The sequence below is a fragment of the Eucalyptus grandis genome, chromosome 1 (assembly GCF_016545825.1).
Source record: "Eucalyptus grandis isolate ANBG69807.140 chromosome 1, ASM1654582v1, whole genome shotgun sequence".
Classification (NCBI taxonomy): domain Eukaryota; kingdom Viridiplantae; phylum Streptophyta; class Magnoliopsida; order Myrtales; family Myrtaceae; genus Eucalyptus; species Eucalyptus grandis.
The window spans coordinates 24,213,918-24,232,274 of record NC_052612.1 but is presented as its reverse complement, the minus strand read 5'-3'; the positions used below and the strand labels follow the sequence as shown (position 1 = coordinate 24,232,274).

The 18,357-nt window shown below is 41.7% G+C and overlaps 1 protein-coding gene across 1 annotated transcript; it reads left to right on the top strand.

The window, feature by feature from the left end:
• Positions 1-891: 891 nt before the first annotated feature.
• Positions 892-2,187, top strand: LOC120296223 (ankyrin repeat-containing protein At2g01680-like). Its single transcript, XM_039317939.1, has 2 exons — positions 892-1,695; positions 2,098-2,187. The coding sequence occupies exons 1-2, from the start codon at positions 892-894 to the stop codon at positions 2,185-2,187; spliced, it is 894 nt and encodes a 297-aa protein (XP_039173873.1).
• Positions 2,188-18,357: the final 16,170 nt, after the last annotated feature.

Below are 18,357 nucleotides of genomic sequence, written 5' to 3'. Positions count from 1 at the left end.
TTTAATATAATAAATTGATTATTGTAGCATTTATTATACGTATATCAAGATGTGTTGGAAATTGCAATAAATACCTATCCTCATAAGCTGCTCATTTTCTTGAAAAAAAAACATAAAAAATAAGATCTCCTAAATTTAATTAAATGGGTCGGGTCAGGTATGGATCAAGAAATTTGCATTACTATAAATGAGTCATAAATAGGTTAAATGGGTCAATTTTTTTTTTTTTTTTTGGTTAAAAATGGGTCAATTTAAGTTGTATCATTTATGATCCAACCCAGCCCACCCATTTAACAAGTTTATTCTTAGTTGGTAGAGTCCAAAAGCATTTTTACCAAGCGGGTTGGCAAGATGCTAGTCGTTGGCTGACATTTCTTTTGAAAGAATCTGGACATGGCAGCTAAGAAGGGAAAGTCTGGAGAAGAGGAAAGAGGCGGTGTTTCTTCAATACCCTGTATTTTCGCGGCTGGAACAGAGCAAGACTAGCTCTGAAGAGCTTCCGCTGGGTGATTAGGCCCTCGATGTCCCCATCGAGCCCCTCCACCACAATCTCTCCTGCCATCTCTTCAACTCGTGTCCCAAGCAAAGCCCCCTTCTCCATAGAATCAAACGAGTGGGAACGCGCTGACCGAATAATGTTTATGTCAAGATGCTTCATTAGTTGACTAATCCGCTGATAATTTGCGATTTTCGGTTCACACAAAAATTTGGAGGTGCGATAAAAGTCGTCCTCACAAATCAAAGACGTGTAAGGCTTATTCTTCCCGACTTGCCTAGAAAATGGCCCGCAATAATTACGCACGAAACCTTATAGATCTTATAGCATGCGACTCCCTCCTCCATCTCTTCCTCCCCACTCAATACTCAATTTGCTTTATCCACACACTAAAGATGAGGCCTGCAATTCGAGAGGAAGAACAAGAGATGAAGATGGAGGAGGACGGTAAACCCCCAACGAAGTACATGGACCCAAGTATGTACAAAGCCGGCAAAGAAGGCAACTTCACTGCCCTCGAAAACTCGATCCGGAAATATGGAGAAGACGAACCCCGGCTAGGCCTCCTCAAACTAGAGACCCGCAAGGGCAACAATCTCGTCCACCTCGCAGCGGAGTCAGGCCACGAGGACTTCATCAAGCAGGTCCTCCGCAAGTGCCCCCAGCTCGTGGCCAAACCCAACAACTCCTGCCGCGAGTGCGCCCAGCTCGTGGACAAGCCTAACAACTCCTGTCACGGCGCAGACACGCCGCTCCACGTCGCAGCGTGGACACGCCACTTCAAAGTCATGGAGACCATCCTCTCCGAGGCCAAGCTACGGGAGGGGAAGGCCACCACCGAGACGCCATGCACACAGAAGATGAAAGAGATGGAGAATGGGGGCACAGCCAGGATCAATACCAGCTTGCTGAGGAAAAAAAACGGGGCCGGCAACACGGCGCTGCACGAGGCGCTGAGGAACGGGGATGAGAAGATGGGGATGTTACTGTGGAGAGAAGATGAAGAGATGGTGGGGAGCGTCAACAAGGTCGGCGAGAGCGCATTGTACGTGGCGGCTGAGTTAGGGTTTGAGAAAGTGGTAAAGGAGATGGTGAATTTCTTGGAGAGCGGCAGGCAATGTGAAGGTGTTCGGGATCGCGCTTTGAGGGGCCCGGAAGGCCAAACCCCTTGCACGCTGCTGTTCTTGCTGGAAGTAGGAGTACGTCAATTTTTTATTTTATTTTTATTTTTGGTGCTGGAGGAACCGCTAGCCGTTCCCGTAAACCCCCAGGCGACGCTAGCAGGGAAACCACCACCCCGACGTCACGCTTAAGTCACCATGTAGTAGCTAGACTGCCTCCCTGCTTCGTAGGGGATTCGAACCTTGGCCTCCACCGGGGAGGTCCAAGGCCCTACCATCTATGCCACCTTGGTCGGTGGTTGGAGTACGTCAATTTTAATACATGCTTAAAATGAGTAATTACATGGTCCTTTATTTTCTGAAAGATCAATTTTTTAGGACTTATAAATCAATTAAATGACGTGGCATCACACATGCATAGAGCATCTTATTTTCTCTTTTAGTTGATAAGGCTTAATAACTTTGTTCAGATCTGAGCAGGTCCTTAAAATGCTCAAAGAGAAAACAGGCGGGAAAAACCACATTGAGGTGGGAGATCCCGTGCTATCCTCCATATTCCCTCTCTGTTGAGAAGACAAAGATAAATAAGAAATTTGGGAGCCTCACGATGGAGAAGATAGACTTCATGTCAAGGCATGCACATCGGGTGGGCTGATATAATAGCCACCCGTGCCTGAGGTGAGTAAGGGTGGATAAAACACCCACGGTAGAATAGGGTGCCTTACGGTACTGCACAAAAGGCTAGCCCTGTTCCCCCGATTTAAAGTGCTTTTAGGAGGTCAATTAAAAGAAAAATGGCTCATTTCTTGCTGTTTAGATCATTTTTCATTAATTTCCTATCTCCTCTTTTAGCCTTAAATCTACATATGTCGCCAAAACTGACTACTGCAATTTGCTAGCATCAACGTACGTACTTATTAATTGTGCAGATTCTTTAGGAAAATGCCATCTAACGAAGTAGGATTTTAGTTGTTTCTTTTCTTTTCTTTTTTCCTTCTTTGTACGTCATTAACCAAAAAATGAAGGATGCATCCATGATTTCTCTAAGTTTCTCCACTGAATTTAGTTGAAGTATCTTTATTTTTATTCATAAAACGTATGATATACTTGACCCGGCTAAGGGGAAAAACTCATATATAGTGTGGTAGAAAATAAAATCCATAATATTTCAAATGTTATTTCTGTTGCTTTTAGATGATATTCCTATTTATTCGTCCCTCTTTATCTCTTTACTTAGTTTCATAATTATTGTCATTATCGTGGCTTTCTTTCTTGTATTGAATTTGAAGGTGAAAAAGTATCAAATGGAATTTTAGTTACGCAAGATATCTTGATAGATATCAAAAGATTTCTGGTGCTCATCCGTGGGGGCTAGTCGCACGCTTACAAGTCAGAGGAGATATACATCAGAAAGCACTGTGGAAATAGATTACTGAAAATATTTACCAAACATAGAAAACTCTACATGTCTGCCAGTCTTAAAGACTATACATATAGTTTTATTTGCACAACGTGTAAGTGTGCGATATAATGCAAAACACAACTTTTGTGACATCCCGATTTTCCGATTCTATTTTCAATAAATTGAGACGGGCATTTCGTTGGCACGCATATAGTTCTTTTCCTTGAGTCGGCCACTCATGTGAAAACTAGTCTATCGGGTGAAGCCGTTAAGAGTTTCTAATGCATCAGACTCGAGAATTTGACTAGGAAGCGATCTTTCGACCGAGCTAATCTGCAAGGGTCATTGCGGCACAATTAAAAATTGATTAGAGATCGGAGATAGGTCGACTCGACAGAGGCATGTGATCAAGTGTGGGTGATTCCACCGGATCGCACAATTCTTGTCGATCGGCACTAGACCGACTTTTCTGTCGATTGGGTACCCTATGTTCGTATTTGAAACCTTGAGATTACTCCGACAACCGAAAGTCGCAAATGTTTCAAAGATGTACATTGTGGCTTGAGATGATCAACCACAGGTCAAATGCAATAAAATTTCTAAAGGCTACCCGATAGGTTGGGCCGCACTAGTATCGTGCCAAAGTGAAATTAACCGTGGAATTGAGATCGAATTTAGAAATTGGAAGTCTGGGTGTGTCACAAATCATTTTAGGAATATTGACTATTCTTCGGAAGATTTTTCATGCAAGCCGAGTTTTTCAGCAAAAATAATCGATAATGGCTAATTTGGCTCGAAAAATTAGTAGGCCCGCTTTTGGTCGTACTTTTGGGACTTAAGTTGGTTCTACGGACAAGTGAAGATGTGAATTGAAGTGTGGTGACATTGGATTAATTTTATAGACTTTAATTTGGACTCAATTGGAAGAGAATTGATGGGAATTGAAGAAATTTGATGTACAAGAATTGGGCCGGCGGAAAATGAAAGTCAACCATTGGAAAAGTTGTGGAGGAATTGAGTGAGTGGAAGATGGCGTGGGATGATGTCGTGGTGGTGGGCCATTTTGTTGGATTAAAGAAAAAAGAAAAGAAAAGGGAATGGTCTCTCTCTCTCTCTTTCTCCTCTCTTCTTCCTCTCTCCCGTCGAGCTCTCTCCTCCATGTTCTTCATCTTCTTCTTCGAAACCCAGCAACTGAAGAAGCGGAAGATCGCTCGACGCCCGTAGCCGCTCGCCGTTCGTCGCGGTCGCCGCCCGTCCGCGTGCGAAGACCCGCGCGCGCTCGCCGGCCCGCCGTCGCATCGTCTCCTCTTCGCCTCAACTCGCGTCGCAGCTGCTGCATCAGCCCGTGCTGGAGCCGTTCGGCCACCTCCGGCCATCGTTCGGGCCCCGCCTAGGTCCGGTTCGACCCCTCAACCTTCCCCGGTCCTTCCCCATCTCATCCAAGCACCGGATCTACCCTTTCTTGGCCTCAAACCGCAGTGGACAGCAGCTGCAGAAAATGGGTATCGCAGCGGAGTTTTGGCCCGTTTGGCCGCCTTCCCGAGCCCGGATCCTCGGCCCGCTTTGAGGAAAGTTGTTCTCCTCGGCGTCCCCATCGTTTTGGTCCGCTCGGCTCGCTAATCCGGTGAGTTTAACTCACTAAATCTTGATTAGAGGGTTAATGATGCTTTATGGGTGCTTAGTTTGTGTTAAGTGTTATTAGGTGGTTAGTTTAATTTATTTAAGTGTAGATTATATTAAGGTGTTTGATTAATTTAAATTGTGTTTAATTTAAGGTTAAGTGAGTTGTTATATTAATATAAATTGTGATGTGACATAAAGGAATTTACTTTTGATTTATTTAAATATTTCGAAATTTTTTAATAATTTAATAATATTATATTATTCGAAATATTAAAATATATTATTTAATTATTTTCGGAATAAATTTAATTAATTATTAAATTCCGAAAATTTTGTGAAGATCCTAAATTCTCATAATTTCGTGCCGATGTTTGTTGTGTAGTCGATTTTGAAATTGATGATTGTATATTATAAATTGAGTGTGGATTGTGAAAAGTATGGATTTTATTTAGAAAATCACAAGTGTCGAGTTTAGCATTGAAATTAGATTGTTAATGGTTAATATCGTAATTGGATTATGTGAGTGAAATGTAAAGTATCCAGGATCGGTATCGAATTGTCGTGTGCTAGTTGAAAGGCTCGGGTCGCAGAGTGGCTAGGCCGACCGGATCCTTATTCTCGCTAGAAATGCCGTCAAGAGAATGACGTGGCTTGGTCGCAAAGAGTGGCGAGACCGACCGGACCTTTATTCTTCTAGAAATGCCGTCGATAGAATGACGTGGCTTGGTCGCAAAGTGGCGAGACCGACCGAACCTTTATTCTTCTAGAAATGCCGTCAAGAGAATAACGTGGCTTGGTCGCAAAGATAGTGGCGAGACCGACCGACCTTTATTTTTCTAGAAATGCCGTCAAGAGAATGACGTGGCTTGGTCGCAGTAGTGGCGAGACCGACTAAACCTTTATTTTTCTAGAAATGCCGTCAAGAGAATGACGTGGCTGGGTCGCAGTAGTGGCGAGACCGACTGGACCTTTATTCTTCTAGAAATACCGTAATGTTAGTAGATAGCCGACCCGCGAGTAGGCTATGCCATTGTGTGGCAGTGAATAATAATTGGAATGTATGCTAAGTGCGATCGTGATTTATATGAAAGTGATGGCGTTCCAATTGTTTGAATTATTATTACTACCTAAGATTGTGTGATACAAATTGTGCTAACCTGCAGGAAGGAATTGAGGCGAGGTAAGTTCTCTGTGTGATGTGGCTATGCTACCCTTGGGCGTATTTTCTTTCTAATAGGGGTTTAAGGGGTTGAACTTGCTGAGACATCGTCTCATCCCGGTTGTGGGATTAAAATTTCAGGTCCCTGGTGGACGGAGCGACTAGATAGCTTTGGTTGGCCTTGAGGAGTTGCAGAGGTGAAGTCATAAGATTGGAGAACGTGTCCGACTTGTAGGTCGTAGGACAATTCCTTTATAAGAGCCGGTCTTTTGTAGACTTTTGGCCGTAGACCTCTGTTTGTAATTCTGTTGAATTATGGAAGTGTTATGTTGTGGTTTTGCTTCATGCTTTTCTATCCCGTATTTTATTGTCAGGGGTTTTATAATACGTTCCGCTTGCGCATTAATAAATGTATGGAGTCGGCGACACTACCTGGGAATGTCGCAATTTAATGACCATGGTGGGATGTTGGCGCGCTCGAGGTTCGGGGCGTGACAACTTTGGTAATCATATGACTAGCAAATGTATTTTTGAGAATGGGAGGTTTCGTCTGCCGCAAAATCAAGTATGATTTGAAGTGTGCGTTTCTAATTTTATGAAGTATTGATATTTTTTTAGCCCATGTCGCCTTTCAACTTTTTAGTTCCAGCAAACGCTTAGGTAAGAAAATATAGAGACTATACTCTTTTAACGTGCATGAACAAGCAAGAAATGCTATGTGAAAGCTTATGATGTTGAAGGAACTGAGGGAGTTCATTCGTACCCGCACTAATTCATTGCTTTGAACTTTGTATTATTAACAACCGAAATCAATTGAGGCACCTCTCGGTCTTCCAAAAGAAAAAGAAAAAGAAACGGATTTAAACATGCATGAATGGTAATTGAGGAATTTTGAAAATGGATTTTGATTTTCTTCAAGCTTTATTGACCTACTGTACTATGTAGTGAAACCCATAACAAAAACTTAAAAGACAGGTACTTTGGTAATTTATCATCCCCATTTTCTTTAATTATTTCTATGATGGATCTCATAGTCAACCTTCAATTTCAACAAGAATTAAAGCATGGCAACATGACTATACTTGCAGGCAATTTGGTCTCCAGTTCCAAAAAACTAAAACTGATCCTTCTGATCCAGTTTTGGAATGGAGTCAGATCAGATCAAAAATCAATCACCCTTACTCTAAACTGACCTATCGATGGTGGCAATGGTGGATTGTGTAATTCGAAGGGCATTTCATATGAAAACCCAAGAAGAAAAAGTGAACTTTGGCGGCAAAATTACTGATATAAACGAGGCTTACTTCAATTAAATCAATTACATGTCCCCTAGGAGATGTTATCATCTAGATGCTATATGCTTAGAGCAGACTAACCCACATATAATGAAACCGTAACATCAGCGGCTACATCTCCCATTTCTTTTATTATATTTCTATTAACTCTTTCTAATGAGTTCTTCCTCATCTCCTAGATTGCGTGGAAGCTCTCATAAATCTCCAAGGATCGGATATGATCAACAAGGCCGACGACAACGGAAGAACAGCCCTGCACTTCGCAGCGAAAGCCGGAGAGAAAGACATCGCCACCCGCCTCCTCCTAACCAACCGTTCCTCGGCCTACACCAAGGAACGCACCCATGGCCGAACCCCACTGCTCGAAGCCGCCTCGTCGGGCCACCTCCACGTCCTGAGAGAGATGCTCGAGCACTGCCCCGACACGGTCGAGGTCGCCGACGACGAGGGCCGGAACGTGGTTCACCTCACGCTGAACTGCGGGCCGAAACACTCTAAGGCGGTGTTGAGATTGCCCGAGCTGGTGAGGCTGGTGAACGAGGCCGACCTCTTTGGGAACACACCGCTGCACGTGGCGGCTGGGGACCTGAACTACAGAATGGTGAAGAGGTTGCTAAAGATTCCCGGGGTGGATCTGAGGACCAAGAACTACGAGGGCTGCACGTTTCTGGATATTTGTAAGTCTAAGTGGCAATATACCAAGAGGAAGGTAATTATTAGCTCATCTGACTAAATTATCTTTTGCACATGGGATTCTGAGTCGGGTTATGCGGTGAAATAGCGAGAAAATTAAAGGATTTTGTAACATAAATTTAATGAGGGACAAAAATAGTTCTCAGAGAAATCAACAGAATAATAAAGAGCACTCAAGATTTATATAAATTGGTCCAAATATGAGTAGCTACTCCATTAAAAAGGTCAGCCGCAAAAAAAAAAAAAAAACTTATTAAAAATTTGATATCGTTCAGTTCGGTTTTTGATCACGTATGTTGTTATTTATTTGATAACGTACCTAATTTTTATAGTAATTTTTTGTAAAAATTTGATCTGGAAATTGGTTTGTTCTTTTCTCTATAATATTGTCAACATTTTTTTCACCATAACCCATTGTTGTCGTCATATGTTTTAGTGCTTACTGGTACTTCTTAGTAAATTGAGTAAATAAATCTATCGGAGCGCATATATCGGGCATTGTTTATTCATCTTTTTTAAACGTTAGAGATATTAAAACTGATTTACAGAACTATGTGGCAGACTCAATAAAATTTTATAAAGATTGTATCCATATCGGGAAATTAAACTAGTGCTTCCTCTAACCGATCTATCTATATAGGTTTACGTTCTTTGGTGGGAAATCTAGGCTGTTGATGACCTTGAAAAATCACACGAGCCTTACCATAAAATAGAATGGTCCATTTCCGTTACCTGCTTCTATCAACTGCTGATCGTTATTGCTCATCTGCAGGACTACCTTTACCGATACCTGAAGTCCATCCCAGCTGGCCGAAAGCCTCAGACCTGGAACCACCCCGCCGGCCAACCCACCTCCCTTGACAAGCCCGAAGCCGACCTCAAGGACCACGCCAATGCCCTCTGTGTCGTCGCCACCCTCCTTGCTACCATCACTTTTGCCGCCGCCTTCACATTGCCTGGTGGTTTGGCGCCTGAAGTTATTGACGCTCTTCCACCGCTGCCATCCCCCTTATGCAACTTCCATGACTCCCCTCAGCAACCACCTCCGGCGAAATTAAGCGGCCAAAAACACCTCAAACCTGGCCACCCTATCCTCATTGGTCAACCCGCTTTCAAGGTCTTCATCCTAGCCGACGTCCTTGCCGTATCTACTTCCCTGACAGTCCTGTTCCTCTTGATCTCAGCCATGCTTGCCGAGGAAATGGCCTTGAAGAGGACCATCGTGTACAGTAAGAAACTGCTTTACATCTCCCTCGGGGGGACCATAGTTGCCTTCATAATGGGGCTGTACAGCGTCATATCGACCGATGTTGTGTGGTTGGACTTTGCTGTGGGGGTCATTGGATTGAGCATCCCGTTCCTGATCAAGTATTTCAAGTTCAAGAGCTTCACTTCTACTCCTGTGTTTCTTCATCGGCTCCTCAGCAAGAAGAGCTCGAAGAAGCCTTGGAGTGTCAATTGGAATGGGAAGGTTCACAATAACTCAGTCCTCCGATACAACTAATTCCGTCGATGATGAAATCAAGCGGACTGTACCACCTCGTCTATCTTCGGGGTCACATTGCAAGCGCTTCTCGTCATAAGGTCCACGTTCCAAGCACCACCAGTGTTCCCCTTTTGCTGATTTTAGGCTCTCGTTGACTTGTCTCGTTTTCACCAAACTCAGAACTCAATTTTATCATGGTTTCAGTTGTGAACTACGCATTCAAAGTCGTCTAGACATTCGTAGTGTGGAAGTCGAAACCATTTTCTTCTTTTTGTTTGCACGTCATTCATCCATTATATCCTGCATAAATAAAAATCTACCCGGACGTGGAAGATTTGAGACCTAAAATTAAGTCAGGTTCGACAAATATTTGCAAGTTCAGAAGAAACTGTCCGCGTACTCCATCAACAATTTCTACTTGGCATCTCTCCGGGCTGTTCATTCATGATCTAATGCACGCAGATGTCGACTTTAAGTAATTTCCTGAATGGAGTTTTTCCCGTTCTTCACGAAAATGGCTCTAAAGGGGCTCTCGGTTTCTCAATAATCTGCCATGACCATCAATCCAAGTTTAGTGGAATCTTTGATTTCTGTAATTTAATTTCAGGTTCTCCTCGAAATACTTCAACTGTCAAAAACCGAAGCAAGGAATGGACAAGGAAAGGAAGACGAATTTTGGGGAGAAGTTTTATGTGTATATCTTACTTGTAATCAATGTACAGAATTCAGTAGTTATATTACAAGATGTACACATAGAAAAGGCAATGTAATATTTTACAAATCAATCTAATATTTAGATTGATTCTCTATAATCAAAAAACAGATCAATCAATTTCCCGGTATATTTCCAGGATCTTCTGCATATCTTCCAACACTCCCCCTCAAGCTGGTGGCTTGTAAATGTCCAAGACGCCTAGCTTGCTCAGTAGATATGCATGTTGTCTTTGACATAGGGCTTTGGTGAACACATCTGCAAGTTGTTCAGCAGTTCCAATCCCTCTTGTCTCGATTGTCCCTTCTTGAATCTTCTCCCGAGTGAAATGACAATCCACTTCTATGTGCTTGGTCCTTTTGTGCATTACAGGATTCGCCGCAAGCTTCAGAGCCGATTCATTGTCACAAAATTTCTTCGTCGGACCTTTCAGCTGTACTCTGAGGTCACCAAGTAAACCTCGTATCCACACAATCTCACATGTGGTTTTTGCCATGGCCCGATATTCTGCTTCAGCTGAGGATAAAGGATTTGTTGCTTGCTTCTTGGTTTTCCATGAAAGAAGAGAATCTCCCAGCTTAATGCAAAAACCAATTATGGATCTTCGACTCATAGGGCACGTTGCATAATCTACATCGCAGTATGCTGTCATTTCCATGTTGCATCTTCTAGATAGAAGTATCCCGAGTCCTGGACATCCATTCAAATACTTCATGACCTTTAGAGTGGCATTCATGTGGGATTCCTTCAGTTTGTGCATAAACTGACTGAGATTCTACACTGCATATGATATATTAGGTCTGGTCATAGTCAGGATCCTGATAAACCAGCCTCTGATATAATCTCCAATACAAATTTCCTCTGACTGAGGGAAATCCCTTGGTGAGATCGAGCGATCTCAATCCCAAGAAAATATTTTGGTGCTCCCAGATCTTTTATATGAAAAGTGGTATGCAAATATTTTTTAAGGCTCTCTATTGCAGCTTCATAATTTCCCATGATAAGAATGTCATCTACTTAAATCATCAAGTAAATAGATGACGTACCTTTGGTCCATGTAAACAAGGCATAATCATACTTGGATTGTTTGAAGTTTGCATTGGTGAGAGCGTTAGCAAATTTAGCATACCATTGTCTGGAAGCTTGTTTCAGCCCATAAAGGGATTTGCGGAGACGACATACTTTATTCTCCCACTGTCTCCGTAAGCCCTGAGGAATATCCATGTAAATTTCTTCATCCAAATCACCATGAAGAAAAGCGTTATGGACGTCCATTTGGTGTAACGCCCAATCATGGATTGCTGCAACTGATAAGAATGAGCGGACGGTGACATCTTTAGCAACCGGAGAAAAAGTTTCATGGCAGTCAAAACCTTCTCGTTGTGTATATCCCTTCACCATCAATTGAGCTTTGTATCGTTCAATGGATCCATCAGCTCTATACTTTACTTTATAGACCCATTTGCATCCTATGGATTTCCTATTTGGGGGTAGATGAACTATCTCCCATGTGTGATTATCAGTCAATGCCTGTAATTCTGCTTACATGGCCTTTTGCCACTATGGGTCTTTGGATGCCTCATCATAACTAGACCGTTCTTTCTCATCCGATATACGACTAATACAACATCTATGCTCCGACGAAAGTTTTTCAAATGAGACATAAGAAGATATTGGATAGTGAATAACCGGTCCGTTAAGTGAGGCCCAAACATAGTCTTTGGTCCACGTTGGTGGTCTCGTAGCTCGCCCCGAACGTCGTGGATGATCTGTTGGTGGTGGAGGAGAAGATGTCTCCGTAGCATTATCGTCTGTTGGTTCACCAGAATCATCTCAATATTTAATGGAACAGCAGGTACACTTTCCAATGTTGCCATCTGAGGTGCCCGATCAAATGAGGAGGATGGAATGACCTATCCTGGTGATGTTGTGAGAAAATATTCAGGAGATATATTTTCCTCAGTTGAGGAGCGATGAGAATTGGTTGAGATATCCAAATTCTCTGTAGACTCATGAAAGGGAAAGACAATTTCATGAAAAATGACATCCCTGCTCACGAAAAATTCTCTAATGTTGGATCGAGAACATAGTAGCCCTTCTGTAGGTTAGGATAACCCATGAAAATGCACCTCCTGGCACGTGGACTCATTTTGTCTCGAGGTCCCATAGTTGCAGTATAACATAGACAACCAAAAACTCGTAGATGATCTACTGCTAGTTTTTTTTTTTTCCATAAAGTAATTCAAAGGGTGATTTACCAGCTAATATCAGAGTAGGCATGCGGTTGATGAGATAGGCTGCAGTAAGAACACAATCTCCCCAATATATCGCTGGAATAGATCCCTGAAACTTCAAAGCTCTTGCGACTTCCAGCAAGTGACAATGTTTACGTTCTACTACTCTATTTTGTTGTGGAGTATAAATACAGGAGCTTTCATGTAGAATGCCATGAGACAAGAAAAGTGATCTGCAGTCATGACTAAAAAATTCCTTCCCATTGTCAGTCAGTATTCACTGGATTGATTTCCCAAATTGATTTTTAGTCAGGGTGATGAATGTTTTCAAATGAGATGGAACTTGAGCTTTTGACTACATCAGGAATACCCATGTGGCCCGAAAGTGATCATCCACAATTGTGAGAAAATATCGTGAACCATCACGATTTGCTGTGTGATATGGTCCCCAGACATCCACATGAATTAAGGAAATGATAGCAGCATAACGTTTTGCATTCAAAGGGAAAGGTGTGTGAGACTGTTTTGCGAGAGGACAAATATGACATTTAGAGTATGGAAAGCAGGCACAATGTCCCATTCTTGAATGTAAAAGAAAATCTTTATCATTGGCAATGGTATTACACAATGACAACTTATTGAAAGGAATTGAATTCAAATCAAAATGACTTGGAATACTAGTCCAGAAATATAAACCTTCAGAAAGACTACCCAAGCCCATCAGTTTCCCAGTCGAAAGAGCCTGAAAAAAAACATGTGTCAGCATCTAAGAGTATTTGACAGGAATTTTCCTTGCAGACTTTGGACACGGAAATGAGATTGAACTGAAATTGTTGGACATAAAGGACATTTTGTAGGACAATTTGAGGGCTTAATTGAACAATCCCTGTTAATGTGACATGAGTAATGTTTCCATTTGGAAGTTGCACGAAATGGGTGTTTCCAATTTCCTATGCATTTTTGAAAAAGCTTATATCACAAATGATATGATCACTTGCTCCGAGTCAACTATCCATGCCTTTTTGAAATAGAATTGATCGGGCAAAGGGATATACCTGAAAACTTCCTCCTTTATTTCCAATGTCGCTTTCTTCTGCAAAGGCTCCGCATCAATTGCTGATATTGCCCATAAGTAATTGGTCACCACTACTTGGTCCAAAGAGGGTCCAGTCACCTGGTAAGCTGCAGAATACTCTTTCTTTTTTCCTTTTACTCCTAGCTTTCCATGTAATTTCCAGCAATTATCTATGGTATGATGTGGACGTTTGCAATGTTCACAGTATAATTTACCTCTCCCCCTTGAATTTTGGCCGAAATTCCTTATTGATGCGGAAAAAATCTGGCCGTCGGATGCTTTAATTGTGGAATTATCTCCACCATCCGATGCAACGGATAGATCGACTCCTTGTGGACTGTCATATCGCCGAAGGAAATTAGGGCCGTCAGATCTCCGCAAGAAATCCGAGCCGTCAGATTGTCGGATTAAATCCGGGCCGTAGCCTCCTTCCCTTTTAAGGGTTCTGTCGCCGGTTCCGAACCCTAGCCCCTCGCTATTTTCTCTCTCCCAGGCTAGGGTTTTCGCCCCCAATTCTCTCTCGTGGAATTCTCCGCAAAGAGCGAGAGCAACGGCTTCGCCTCCTCATGTCTGCTCCGGAGTTGTGAGCCGCTGGCTCTCTTCTTGGACGGCCAGCTAGAAAATCCGGTCAAGGGGTGGCACGGGATCCATCGCTAGGATCTGCGAACAAAATGTTAGGTATGTTTCATTCGAAATTAAAAGAAATCGAGTGGATTTCTCCCTCTCCTTCATGGATTTGTACTACTTGAGAGTTTCTGGAGGTCCCTCGAGTTTTTCTTTCGTAGCCTCGAGCTCGTTCCAAAGCGATGAGAGTTTGTTGTAAACCGTTGTGACGGACATATTCCCTTGCTTGAGAGCTGTGAGTTCCTGCATGAGACAAAAGATTTTTGCTCGGTCTAATTTCTCGTACATTTCTTTGATGTTGTCCCACATGATTTTCGAATCTTCCATCGGTGGGAGGCCTACTGCGACATCTGGAGGGACGCAATTGCCGATCCAGGTGTAGATCAGGTGATTGCACTTTCTCCAGTGCCTTGCCAGCCTTTCGTCTGACGAGATTGGTACGGTTTCGTCGAGGAAACCATCTTTATCCTTTGTCACGAGAGCCTGTCGGAAGTCTTGTGACCATTTGTTGTAGTTTTTCGGCTTGATCAGTTGCAAACTAATCAGTTGCAATTCTTGACCGTTGGCGGTTGACACATGCAAGAGATCGCCTAGCTTTGGTTGGCCGGTAATGGCTGCAATTGAAAACAGTAAAAATCCGGGTGAAAGGTTCGGGTAGGGGTTCATCCCTGTACCCGATCCATTAAACCCGGCTCCGTGACCCGCATTGAAGAGTCCTGGGTGAGGGTTTGTTCCCGAACCCGCTTCTCCAGACCTGCTTACTCGTTTTGTCTCGGCGGCTAAGCTTGCTTCGCTTGCGGCTAGTAGGCTCCCGTCGGGCTGAACATTACTCTGGTAACTCATTACCCCTGGCAATGATGGATTCGGGCCTTGCTCGACGTACCATGGATAGGGTACCCATTGGTAAGGATGGCCCGGGATGGGCTGCCCCATATTCGCCTGAGTCGGGAATAATGCCATTGAGTCTGGATTTGTTGCTGGGTTGTGGGAATTGCAGGTATCGTGCCGGTGCTGTGGCCTTGTGTCTCTCCCATTGGTGTGACGTCACCTGTGGTAGGGAGCGGATTCTCTGGATTCATGGTAAAAAAATCATTTCTGTTTCTTCTTCCTTCTTACAGAATTTGATTCTTTCGTAACAAGACATTGATCTGTCTTGCAGCTTCAATAACATACAAAAGCAATCAAGTGCGGAAGTTGGAGCTTAGAGACAAGGCTCTGATACCATGTCAGAAACCGAAGCAAGGAATGGACAAGGAAAGGAAGGCGAATTTTGGGGAGAAGTTTTCTATGTATTTCTTACTTGTAATCAATATACAAGACTTCAGTAGTTATATTACAAGATGTACATATAGAAAAGGCAATGTAATATTTTACAAATCAATCTAATATTTAGATTGATTCTTTATAATCAAAAAACGGATCAATCTGTTTCCCGGTATATTTCCAGGATCTTCTGCATATCTTCCAACATTAGCGCACGCCCTTTTGGTGTTCTAGCGGGTACCTCAACCTTATCTCTCCGTAAGATGGCTCGCTATAAAACAATAACTTAAATGGTAATCATCACCTAACCCTAATTCTATCTACCACGTAGTTCTATGGTCCTTTATCTTGCGGATCTAAGAGCTTCATATTCTACTCTCCAATGTCAGAAAACAATAACTTAAAGATCAATAAGGACATTGCAAAGATTGTGATTGAATCGGAACAATGACTGGAGTTGAACAATAAACTTCTCAAAGGAAATCAATAAAAGCATAGATAAAGTAAGACTCGACTTGAAAGCTTTCATACTCAAAGACAAATATTGAACTTAGGAATAATCTAATTTGAATTTGAAACTAAACCCTCAACAAAGATCTGATCTGAATTTTTTTACCTAACTTGATGGACTCCTTGATAGATGCAGCATGATTCTTGTTCGAAGTATTGAAACGATTTGAAAGATATGTGCATGTGTAAAATAAGTGTGCAAACTCTTATTCCTCTTCATCTTTAATGGGTGAATTTGTTGTGCGTCTTTGATTTTCCTATGCAAGAATCTCTAATTGTCTCACGGTACTTCAAGATGACTTGTGACCGCTTTCGATCCTTTTGCTATTGTTATCCCTTAGTTGATGGATCCTTCTTGGCTCAAACTTCAACTTTCATTCATGTTTGGAATCGATCAATCGCCCACACGTGTCTTGATCTCTACTAAAACGCTCTTCATTGAAAACTCCTAATCAATGAGCTCTTTAGACCCATAGATGGGTTTCGTGGGCCAAGCATATTAACATAACATTTTCGATCCACAAGCTTTTTTAGGCATTTAATTGAGTAGGTCTTATTGGTTAAGTGTATTGTTATGTTTTGATTTGGGATATTAGCTTCTTTATGTTTTGGTCTAGATTTTGGGTCTGGTGTTAACGAATCTGTACTTGTTAACTAAATAAAATGTAATTAAAAGAACCACTTGGGAAATTATACATACACATTACACGATGCATGCACGGATTAGAAATTTTAACCCAAGTGGTTAATTGGCTCTGGTGGCTTCCATGTAAAGCTATGCAAATTTTAGTTTTACTCAATGTATCCTAAGAAGCAACAAGTTACTTTCCTGCCGATGCATCTTTGGGAAGACAATGAAGAGGTTTTTATTCATCCTCAATCTAAACATTCTTTTCAAATCCATTTAACCAAAGGATAAACAACACCGGTTCGTGTATGTCTGTATACATATATATACATATATGTTCGAGGACAAGTGTCCTTATTTTAGATGTGTAAATCCAAATGATCCCTTCAAAGAATTTATGACCGTAGATTAAAACTCGAATCTCTTTAAACCAAAATGATGATTTGAAAGCTCTAAAACTCACAAAATCAAGCATTTAACCCAAATTATAGCCAACATTTTTAAGAATTGGATGTTCTTGCTTTAAAATGAACCATGACCTCAACTTGTGCTCCAAAAACTTGTTAATTATATTTTTAACCTAAACAAACACAACCATGGGTAAATAGATGATTTTAAAATTCTAAGCCTCACAAAATCAAGGATATGAACGATATGAATTATACAAGTTGTCTGTATCTCATAATGCGTGCTTTACTTAGAGAGTGTGTTTATTTCCCTCGAAAGAAAGTTTTAATTTTTGCGTGTCGAACTTAATACATTTCAATCTCATTCAAATGCCCAACATTTGAAGAAACTTTAATCGTACTTTGGTTGAAGCCTTCGTAATAAATTGATGAAATCAGACGTGCTCAAAATTTGGCTGTTTTGGATTATACAGAGAAAACTAAAGCAAGTTTGGCAGGAGGCAACGAACCAAGTTATACTAAATGCAGTGGGGTTTGCATTATCCACGATAACGCGTAGAAGTCTATAGTGATCTTACCGAAGGACTCAATGTCGCGCACATGTGCAAACAAAAAAAAGTACATGCATCTTCTCAATTTGCTTGTATAGATGTGCCATCCCCGATAAATTCCAGGTTCGCGGGCATGAAATGAGTTGACAGCATGAGCCCCTGAAATTGAGAGTTTGTCCGGCCTATTTTATTGTTCGATCCACTTGTCTCCACATCGAAAACTTTGGACATAAGTGTGCGTTTGTTCTTTGGGCAGGCCATCTCTCTTCTAACAGTGTTTCCTTTGGATTAAGCAAGATTGTCTTAGAGAATGTTAGAGATATATTTAGGATATCTTATGATTCTATGATTTTGTATATTATGCTTGATTTATTTTTATTTGTTACTTTAGATAGTCGTTGTGTATAGTCTATAAATAGGCACATGTATTATTCATTAGTCAATGAACAAAATATTATTTTGTATTCATTCACATATTATGTCAAAAATGTTTTTCTTAATGGCAATCTCGCAGAGGAAGTTTATATGGCACACTATATTCTTTCATCTGATAAATTGTGTTGATTGCGTCGAGTATTGTATGGATTGAAGCAAGCTCCCTGTGCATGGTACTCCAAGTTTAGTTTGGAGAAATTACTAAAAAAGTCCTAAACCTTTTGGAATTATGCCAATTCAGTCATAAACTTATTATTATTATTTTTTTTTTACCAATTGAATCCTAAATCTTTTACAATTGTGTCAATTCAGTCATTTCGGCCAAAATTGGCCAGCCAACGACGACGTGGCGGCTAGCCAGCCCCGATAACAATTTTTTAATAATATTTTATTTTTTCTAAATTATTTTATTAATTTTTAATATTTTTTTACCTTTTTTCTCTCTCTTTTTTTCCCTCCCCCTCTTCCTCCTTCTTCCTTTGGCTCCAGCAACCGGCCAACCCTCACCGATCGCTAGACTGAGGAGGCCAAGCGAGCTCGCCCTCGCCAGATCCGACAGGGGCTTGCCTCGCTAGTGGTAGGGCAAGCTCGCCCTCACCCAACAACGGCGAGGCGAGCTTGCCCGACCACCTCAATCCGGTGA